Raw genomic sequence first — 9957 nt, forward strand, 5'->3', positions numbered from 1 at the left:
TTAGGGGCAAGAGCAAGAGTCACACGCTCACACACACTCACACAGGTACACAGGATACTGAGGTTGAGTGAGAGACGGAGAGATAGACAGGGACAAGAGAGAGAGAAAGAGAGAGAGAGAGAGAGAGAGAGAGAGAGAGCAGCAACTGGTGGCTCCCACACACACTCCAGGCTTCCAAGGAGGGCACGGACATCCAACCCATATGTGTGGCTCCTCTCAAGGCTTCACAGTAAGTGTGCAACATCCTTCTAAAGTCATCTCGCTCATGCAGGACAGAGATTGTGTTTTATTATTATAGATTCTATGGATTCTTTCATTTATCTTTAATCTTTATCTGGTGAAATGTGAAAGTCAAGCTGAGTGATCCTCTAGAGTCAACCTGTCACACGTTGCCTTCTCACCCGCAGCTGTGCAGCCGTTTGACTCACGTCTTCATTTTCAGAACATATTTTTTGCTGTGTCACCGGTTCAGTAGTTTCGGAGTGAGTTGTCACACTTGTGAAAGTCAGTGCTTGTCAGCTGTGGTGAAAAATTAAGGAGAAACGACGTCGTCCATGAATCTCATCTCTCTGCACTTTCGTTCGCATTTCACCCTTCTTCCTAATAAGGTGCTTTAGCACATGAGACACCTTTTTCCATATAGATGTAAAAATACTGGATTACCATGTGACTTTTAAAAGGTTTTTGATTTACTAATATAACAAAAAAATTCTAAACTGGGATGAGAGTTTCACAAAATTGTGCTGGACTTTTGAGTTCTTTGGTCAATTTCCATTAGGTAATGTCAGTCAATGTGTGTGCTCGACAAATATTACCATACACAGGACTTATCTTCCACTATCTCAGAGGCAAACTGATGAGGCTTCAAAAGGAAGAAGTTCTAAAAAAAAGCCATATCTGAGCATTGTCTTTTAATCACACACCATCTATCTTCCTCTCTTTTCTCGCTTCACTTTGTCATCGTGTCGTTCTATCAGCCGGGGGCCACTGATTTTGTCAAGAGTGAGTTACAAGAACGACATCAGTCTTCCTGAGGAGAGGAGAGTCAATAAGCAACAGGGATAAAGAAAGAAAGAAAGAAAGAAAGAGAGAGAGAGAACAACACTTTGGATCTGGCTGGGGACCAAGTCACAGTCAGTCAGAGGAAGTCTGGTCGATTCACCGGCAGCGCTGGTTTCCTTGTGAAAGTGGTCCTGCTCCGGGGGCTTGACATGCACAGGAACCTCCCTCGTAGCCCAGGGGTTGTGATTTGGACGGTCACAGGATGTGTGGGACGGCGGGGGCAATGGGGCAGCGAGCATGAAGGTTCCACTTTGAAGTTTGTTTGTCTGCTCGGAGCAATTGATGGGAAAGTTACATTCTCCGCCAATTCTCCTCCTCAACATCTCAGACTGGCCGCTTCCTCCTCTGTGTCACACCTCACTCTCCACCATCTAATTTTAGCTCCATTCAAAACTCGACTTCCCTTCGTCTGTTGTTTGTATAGTCTGTGTGTTTGTCCCTTGAATTGAGACATAAAAGCAAAAGGTAAAAGAAATGAAACGTCTCTCTCGAGGCCAGAATCATCTGTTTTTCCAGACATATGGGATAATGGAGACTTGCCAACATATTTAATGTCATATTTAATGTGTGAATCTTTCCTCTAGGCCTCCTCCTCCTCCGCTCAGTGCACCACAGCCATGTTGACCTCAGGAAGGTCACTGCAAAGCGTCGGGGTCGCCGCCGCAACGATGCCAGAGACACAGGATGTCGACATGACCTCGTGGAGCGAGGCGGACTTTGAGGAGAAGTGCACTTACATGGTGAAGGACCAGCCTCTGGAGCAAGCGTCCGCCGACCACGGGAGGACGCGAGCCGAGCGGTCCCTACCCAGAAACCTGGCCCTGAAGCGCTGCCACAACTCAACAGAGGTACGCAGCAAAGCAGACGCCTCTATCAGTGCGGCTGTAGTGATTCAAATTGAGGGGAGGTTTTTTTTTTTAAGCAAAGGGAGAAAAACGATCAAACCAATTCCTTGTATGTCCAAGCGATGTGTAAGTGTGCACTTTAGCTGCTTTATGTTTTGTTATTGCCGACTCCTTGCGTCACTCCGACTTCCTTCCATGCTCTCATCCATCCTCCGGCAGGAAGTACTTGACATGTTGTTGTCTAATTTCAGCCTTTCCTCTCTGTTATGTATATGTTGAGGCAAAGACGGGGAGACAAAGCCCCTCCAGCACGATGCCTGAGGTGCCTGTATGATTAGTAGCTACCTTTTAAAATTCTCAGCCCCTTTGTCCCCGGCACACAATTACACCATAAAGCACAGCTCAGGTGCTGGAAATGATCTCCCACATTAAGTGCGTGGCCGTTACAGTGGAGGACGGTTTATGTTTAACTGGATTGACAACGGATAAGAACATGGAGAGGAAACAGTTTCCCTATGCGTAATTAGGGTTGAGTCTCCGTGGATGACACACGGCAATCAGCCCGGGCGTCTGCGGCAGTATACCTGTGCTAGCACTTGACCTCTCAAAGAACAGGAAACGCTACTGTAATCCCTGACACTGGTGCACCTCTGATGGAGCCGTCAGACAAGCAGCATAAACTGGAGATAAAGTAAGCATGTAACGGTTGATCCTGCTACACACACTGCGGCAGCATTGTGACGAAAGACAGATGAAAGAGAGAATGCATTGCCATTGCTTTAGGGGGATTTGAACACAGAGCTCAAGGTGCAGTCCACTGGTAGGGGTGTGCCCGTGACACCTTATCCCCTCTTCCCCACCCTGGAGGCCTGGGACGCAGGGGGAGAGTTTCACACCTGCAGGTAGCAGAGCAGGAGTAGTGGTGAAATTTGAATATGGTGGAGAGAACTGAAGATAACTCGGGTGATTGGCTTATGAAATATTCAGCGTGTGAAACAAGGGACACGTTCTGTCACAGCCCTGCAAAAGTCTCCGTGGAAGTAGCGTCACGAGGGTCACTATTCAATAATAAGAGCTAATTGCTTGATTGCTTATTTCCTCAGGGTGTACAAGGGAAACAGGGCTTGTGGATAGAGGATCGGATGAGTAGGAGTTTATTCTCGAGAATCTCATCCCTCTAATTTAGTTTTTTCAACTCAGGCCTCCAATTTGTGAACTGCTCTGTGGTTTGACGACTCCGTGTCCTTTTTGTCCAACAGGTGCTCGGGGTGAGCAGCAAGGAGCTGATTCCTAAGGGGACGCGTTTTGGCCCCTTGGTGGGGGAGAGCTACACCAGCGACATACTGCTAACGGGGGCTGACAGGAAGTACTTCTGGAGGGTGAGTGACTTATGCACGAGAGTCTCTGGATTGCGTGTGAAATTCTTCGGTTTGTGTTTCAAAACTGTTCACATCCTGTATATCTCCATCTGGAGGAGCTGCTGTGGCTGTGGCTGTGGTGTGGCTCTAGTTTAGCCGCTGTGGTCAATGTCTGACTAACCTGCGAAGGGATGAAAATGTTCATGTGTCGTTAAATGTCACTCAAATCAAATGGGTTTTCACAAGTGCATGCATTGAAGTTTGTTTGCTGGTTATGTGCATGGCTGCCTGAGGTCACGCCCGCACAGCTGTTTGGTTTCAGTGACGCAGCGCTTCTCCTCCGTCTGCGCTTCACTCGGCAGCGGTGTCGCTGCCAGTAAATACGGCGTGCACACATGTCCTCACTCCGCCAGACTCACAAAACTCTCACACTGACTAAGCAAGGAAGTGGCTTTGAGCCTGAGAAGTATGTTGTTACAAATCGGCAGCATCAGGACGCCTTCCATTACACACTGTGTAATTCTACAGTTTAGAGTCAGCAGCCTAGACATCGTGCAACCCACCCCCCCCCCGACCAAACAGCCATAACACAGACAATCTGTTAACGAAGTCAGGCATGACTCAGGTGACGGCACAGCTTCAAAGATTAGAAAGTATGAGGAGTAGTTTTAAAGACATAAGAAGGGGGGGGGGGTTCACTTTAAATTTACTTTTCAAAAGGTCAGCAATCACCCAGATGCAGTAATCGCTGAGCGATAGTGGGCGGGATAGTGAACCCATTACTGCAATCCAGTCATACAGCGAAACTCGTATTCACTGCTGCTTTCATAACTCTAAATGACTTATGTACCACAAAGTGAGACAACACCTATCTCAGCTGAAAGGAGACACAGGGCTTCCCATCAAGGTGTAAGGAAACCTGTGACATCATGGTTTATTCAATGCACGCCACGCCGTCAATTCCTCGTTGTCAACTGAATCATCTCTCACCTCGTTATCTGGTTCCCTCGCGCCGCAGGTCTTCTCGGAGGGGCACTTACACCACATCCTGGACGGCCTGAACGAGGAGCGGAGCAACTGGATGCGCTACGTCAACCCGGCCTGCAGCGCAAAGGAGCAGAACCTGGTGGCGTGCCAGAGCGGTTTGGACATCTACTTCTACACCATCAAACCTCTTCAGCAGGGCCAGGAGCTGCTGGTGTGGTACTGCCCGGAGTTTGCGCAGCGCTGTAACTACCCCCCCCTGGGCCAACTGCCTATTGACAATAATGGTGAGTCTGCTTCAAAAGCTAGGGTTGGTAATCCTGGGAAAACTAGCAGGAGAAGGCTTTAAAGAAATGCAACTGATACGTCCCACCCCCGCCCATCGGCCCCCTTGTCACGGCTACTTCTGCAAGACATATGAACAGAGGCCGACTTTTCCGTGGCTCGTTTGCTAACTTCTAGTCATCACCTATCTCTATAAAAGGAGAGCTGGAGTTACTCTGGTCATTTATCAGTGGGAGCAGGATAGGAGCTAGAAGCTAGAAGAAGCTAGTCGGGTCTCCTCGCTGCCAACTTACCCTGACCCTTTAATTTGAGAGCTGGGCCAGACACCTCTGTGTTGGGGCAACCCTGGAATCTAACAATGCGGCGGTAGTATCAGGGAAGGTGTCAGTCTCACAGAAACCAACCCTGTGCCCACGCTTTGAGTCATATCTGGCGCGTATTGTCACTGTGGAGTGAGGCACCCGATCAAAGCACCGGCCGACTGACACTCTCTTTGTGTGGGGGGGTTTAAGAAGTCATTCAAGTCCCACCCACGGCCCCTTTTGTTAAATACAGGACACAAAGGAGGAGAGTAGGGTCCCGAAAACAGAGAGGACCTGTCTCCAGGTGGAGCCTCAGTACCTGAGTAAGATGAGATCAATTTCAGGACAATGTTTCAGTTTCCCTTTTTCTTTGACGCCGCATGGAAACACAGCTGCCGGCCCATTCACAAAAAAAAAAGAAGCATTTGGCTTTCATTCACAAAAAAAGTGCAGGAGTTAGCAGAGAGGCCACACGGACATGCCGCAAAAATACTCATTTACACACACACACACACACACACACACACACACACACACACACACACACACACACACACACACACACACAAGAGGCTGCCTGAGGTGCTGACAGCAAACTGGCACAAGACCCCTTATTTATTTGGCTCTTAAGGAGGAAGAGAGGTCGGAAGCGCTCCAGTGACTACTTGAACTTCCTGACAAGGCAACCCGCTGACAGATTGATATCTCACCGAGTGTGTGCTGTTTGTTTGCCGAGAGCCGGCCTCTCAGGAGAGGGTGGGGGTGGGGGTGGGGAAGGGTAACGCAGGGGAGCACACGGGAGATAAGGGGTCGCTCTGTGTTTGTATGGGCTGATGTTAATTCCGTCCATGAGGAGGGGAAATGTACACGGACACTTCTCTGTGTCGTCTTCCTCTGTTTGTCAGCTTGCGTCCTTTTGTCTGCTCTGAGTAAATCTCTCCGCGGGACTTCCTGGGTATAAAGTGGAAAAGTTTTGCACATTTGAAACTTTAGAGTTGGATCCTCATGTTGTAAAAATGTGACCTGTGCTTACAATTAAGAGGAAAATAAATCTTACTTTTAGTTTAGTTGATGTGTTGGGGCTGGAATATGAGACGTTGTTTCTCATCCTGTGTACGTCTTGCCCCCCGCTTGAGATAGACTATAACTGACTGTCCTCCATGCTATCTACAGCCTGATCAAACACCCATTGTTCCCCCTCCAGGGTCCAGTTTCAGAGCTGCTTGGGAGATGTCTGGCAGACAGGCACACACACACACACACACACACACACACACACACCTGATAAGAAACACACATGTTTATCTTCTCATCTTTATAGCATAAAGAAACTGGTCGGACTACAGAAGGGACCTTTTGAAAGATAAAAAACGCCTGGTGACTTCAAAAGGGACACGTCTGCATGATGACGTCAGTGTCACGGACAAATGTGTCCCGTGGTTGAATGACAATACTGTTGTGTCTGATCTAAAACAAGTTGTCACCTGTGTCTTACGTCAATCCTCCATTGTTTATTTGTCTCACAGAACAGAGTCGGGCGCAGGAGAAGACGACGGCGAAACGAGGACACAGCGTTTCGGAAATCCTCCGAGACGAGCCCTCCAGGTCCCTGACTACCTGTCCCAGACGTCTGGAGAGTGCTTTGTCTCAGCCAAACCTCTCAGCAGGTTTTCCCTTGTGTCCTCGAGTTGTCTACCCAATCCAGACCACCTCAGAATCGATGCACGGCCACAGATACGCGTATCTGCCCCCCCTGCCGACCTGCAGCCCGTCCGCTGCCAAACGTCCAGCTCTGAGTCGCCCTGTCCCCTCAATTTTGCACTTGAGCTATCAGCACAGTCAAGGCCCTGTTGCAGCCAAACCTTACCACGAGCCCACCGTGCCCGACCCCGCGCTGAGGCACGCTCCCTATTATCTGCCTCACTATTCCCTCGGCCCAAACAGCATTCTACCTCATTCGTACCCTTTCTGCGGTGATCGACTGAAACCACACGCAACACTCTCACCCCATCTATTACCTTTTGACAGCTATGCACACCTCCTCCACCCTCTAGCCAACAGACACAAAGATTTGTCACTTGCACAATCCGCCAAACGAGACCTCATTCTTTCACAGACCAGTGAACACAACAACAACAAGGACCTCACATCCAGCTACCTCAGGATCCCCTCAGAGGACCTCACTTTACCCACCACATCCGGTGCCTCATCCATGGTCACCTCACTCCGCGGAGCATTGCCCTCTCTTGCACCCGGAGGATGCTCACCGCTGGTGGGCATGGCTGCCTCCTCAGACTGCCTCCCTTCCAGACCCACCTCTGCTTCTCAGGGCAACACAGAGGTCGCGATCGACCTCAGGAAGACCAGACAAGGAGGGCAGATCATCGGCTACAAGACTCTGTCGTACCCTCTCACCAGGCAGAACGGAAAAATCCGGTATGAGTGCAACGTTTGCGGAAAGATCTTTGGGCAGCTGTCCAACCTCAAGGTTCGTTACTCCTCGTTATGTTAAAGTCGTCTGGTAAAAACATCTTAGTTTCTCTAGTTAACATAAAAAAACGTGAATACTCACCTCTGACGTTGTGTCTTCAGGTTCATCTGCGAGTTCACAGCGGGGAGCGTCCCTTCGGGTGTCAGACCTGCAACAAGACCTTCACTCAGCTCGCCCACCTGCAGAAACACTACCTGGTTCACACAGGGGAGAAACCACATGAATGCAAGGTGTGGTTACGATTGTTAAAGACACGTTTTGGGACACATGCTTGTTTGCTTTCTAGATGAGTGTTGAGTGTGAATATTTACACCACACTCATGTAGTTATCTTCGCTTAGCAGGAACAAGGAGAAACAACAGGCCTGGCTATGTACAAATATCTGACGCATCTCTGATTAACATTCAATGATTGAAGTGTAAAAATAAGTTACAAGACTAGAAGCAGTAACTATGACCAAGACAAGATGATCCAGAAAGATTTTTGAAAATTCATCTTTTTTTTTCCCGATATAGGTGTGCCATAAAAGATTCAGTAGCACGAGTAACTTGAAGACCCACCAACGGCTGCACTCGGGTGAGAGGCCTTACCAGTGCAAACTCTGCCCGGCCCGCTTTACTCAGTACGTCCACCTCAAGCTCCACAAACGCCTCCACACCGGGGAGCGACCTCACCGGTGTCCCCACTGCCCCTGTGCCTATCTCCACTACTGCAGCCTCCAGGTGCACCTGCAGGGCTTCTGCCCCCTCTCTCCCTTGGCCTCCCACAGACACTCGCCGGAGGAGCTGCACCGCGTCAACGCCGAGATCCAGAGGTTCGACCTGAGCGAGGCGGCGGACCAGCTGGAGGCCATGGCCGCAGAGGCCAAGATGGACAAGGGGAATATTATTGATCTAATACAGAAGATGGAGACTTGCACCTCGGGCCACCGGGGTGACGTCAGAGGGGAGACTGGGCTGAGCTTCTGCCAATCAGCGGAGGAGTTTTCTGGTGTGCAGATGCATCATGGGAACCATTTACCTCTGCATCCATCCAGCATCAAGCTGGAGTCAAGCTGCATATCAGAGCCCTGAGACAGCCTTGCTAATCCAGCCATATAATCCTTACAGGTCAACTCAGCAGCTGTCTGTTACTGCCCTATTTGAAGTAAAGCCTTATCTCAATCATGGAGTCCCAGGCCTATACTCTACAGAAACTGTAGCACGTGAAGAATCAAAACTTTGTGGCCTGCAACCCTGTGACTTTATAGATTTAATGTACACACCTTCCCTAATTTATTCTGTTACTACTATGAATCTAAAATGTATAAAAAGACAGATTTGTGACATTTTCTGTAATTTCGTTTTTTTGTATAACACATGATTATACATAAAGAAAACTTGTTTTTAATTTGTGGTTTGTGTGAGTGTTTCCGTTTGCGTATGTGTGCGTATATACGCCTACCAATTAAAGCCACAATTACTGGATAAGCATGACTATGCAGCGTTGACAAGGTGAAACCTGAGATGTTTGTGTGTAGCGTATGTGCTCTCCTTTGTGTGAGTGCTGGTGACGTAGGTAAACATCCTGTTATGAGCTTTGGAATACTCCACACCAGTGTCAGACCCTTCCCCCTGGAAAAAAACCCCACTGAAAACAACCTGCATGACAAAGTTACATTCACTGTCAATAAGATCCAGCTGCGAACTTTGTAAGCACTCATTCTGTATTTAGTTTCAGTATTAATCAGATGACTAAAAATAAAACCACGACGCATGACTCTATGGTTTATTCTGAGTTATAGAAGCACAGATGTTAGAAGACTTCCCAGTAGCTCTTCTCTGAATGAGAGCACAAACTGTAAAGGAATGAAATTGATAATATACAAAAACTAACTGAATTAGACTGACTTTCAGTTGCACTGTATCATCACTGTTGGTCTAAATATAACATGCAGAACATGAATCTCCAGGTCAGGTCAGTGACCATCAGCTGCTCTGGACGTGACTCTTTCACTTCCCTTCAAGAAAAAAAACAACGGAAGAAAAATGTCCCAATGGATATCAAGAAAAGACCCTGACCTCTGACCTCTGACCTCTTTATTCAGGAGGAAATAGTATCCACCATCACCTCCATCATTACCTCTGCCAAGGAGTTTATGTTTTCAACCGTTTGTTTGTTTGTGAGCAAGATTTCACAAGAACAACTCAACGGATTTCCACAAAACTTGGTGTAAGGATGCAGCACGGGTCAGGGAAGGACCAATTCAAATGTAGGATCCGGATAAATGGGCAGATCCAATAATTTCTTTACTTTCTTTCACATTGCGAGACATGGCTTTTTTTTATTATTATTATCAATCAATGGATCTTGAATATTTAGAGGACTGAATTGTCAGCCTAATTTAGTATTTTTTTTAATTATTATTGATTATTATCATTGTTGTTATTACTAATGTTTTGTTATTATTTATTATTATTATTGTATTTCTTATAATAAACTATGAGTTGATGTCCAGGTGGAGTTATTATTACTATTACTATTACTATTATTATTATTATTATTATTATTATTATTATTATTATTATTATTTGGCTTCAGGTGAGCCTCTCGTCACAGAAGCGATGCCCCTTTAACACGACGCGCTGACG

At 47.5% G+C, this 9957-nt stretch overlaps 1 protein-coding gene across 1 annotated transcript; it reads left to right on the forward strand.

Annotated features, from left to right (window-relative positions):
* prdm1c (PR domain containing 1c, with ZNF domain) lies at positions 1-8716 on the forward strand. Its single transcript, XM_035143383.2, has 7 exons — positions 1-229; positions 1647-1910; positions 3167-3286; positions 4284-4536; positions 6363-7324; positions 7429-7557; positions 7843-8716. Exons 1-7 carry the CDS (start codon positions 203-205, stop codon positions 8398-8400), a joined length of 2313 nt encoding a protein of 770 aa, XP_034999274.1. The 5' UTR covers positions 1-202; the 3' UTR covers positions 8401-8716.
* The last annotated feature ends 1241 nt before the right edge of the window (positions 8717-9957 follow it).

This window comes from Hippoglossus stenolepis, chromosome 20 (assembly GCF_022539355.2).
Source record: "Hippoglossus stenolepis isolate QCI-W04-F060 chromosome 20, HSTE1.2, whole genome shotgun sequence".
Classification (NCBI taxonomy): Eukaryota; Metazoa; Chordata; class Actinopteri; order Pleuronectiformes; family Pleuronectidae; genus Hippoglossus; species Hippoglossus stenolepis.

Bases quoted from the DNA above. Each gene is read 5' to 3' on its own strand.
- prdm1c (XM_035143383.2), top strand. From the start codon at position 203: ATGTGTGGCTCCTCTCAAGGCTTCACA. The intron at 230-1,646 runs GTAAGTGTGCAA...TCTTTCCTCTAG, and splicing joins GCTCCTCTCAAGGCTTCACA to GCCTCCTCCTCCTCCGCTCA. The intron at 7,558-7,842 runs GTGTGGTTACGA...TTCCCGATATAG, and splicing joins AGAAACCACATGAATGCAAG to GTGTGCCATAAAAGATTCAG.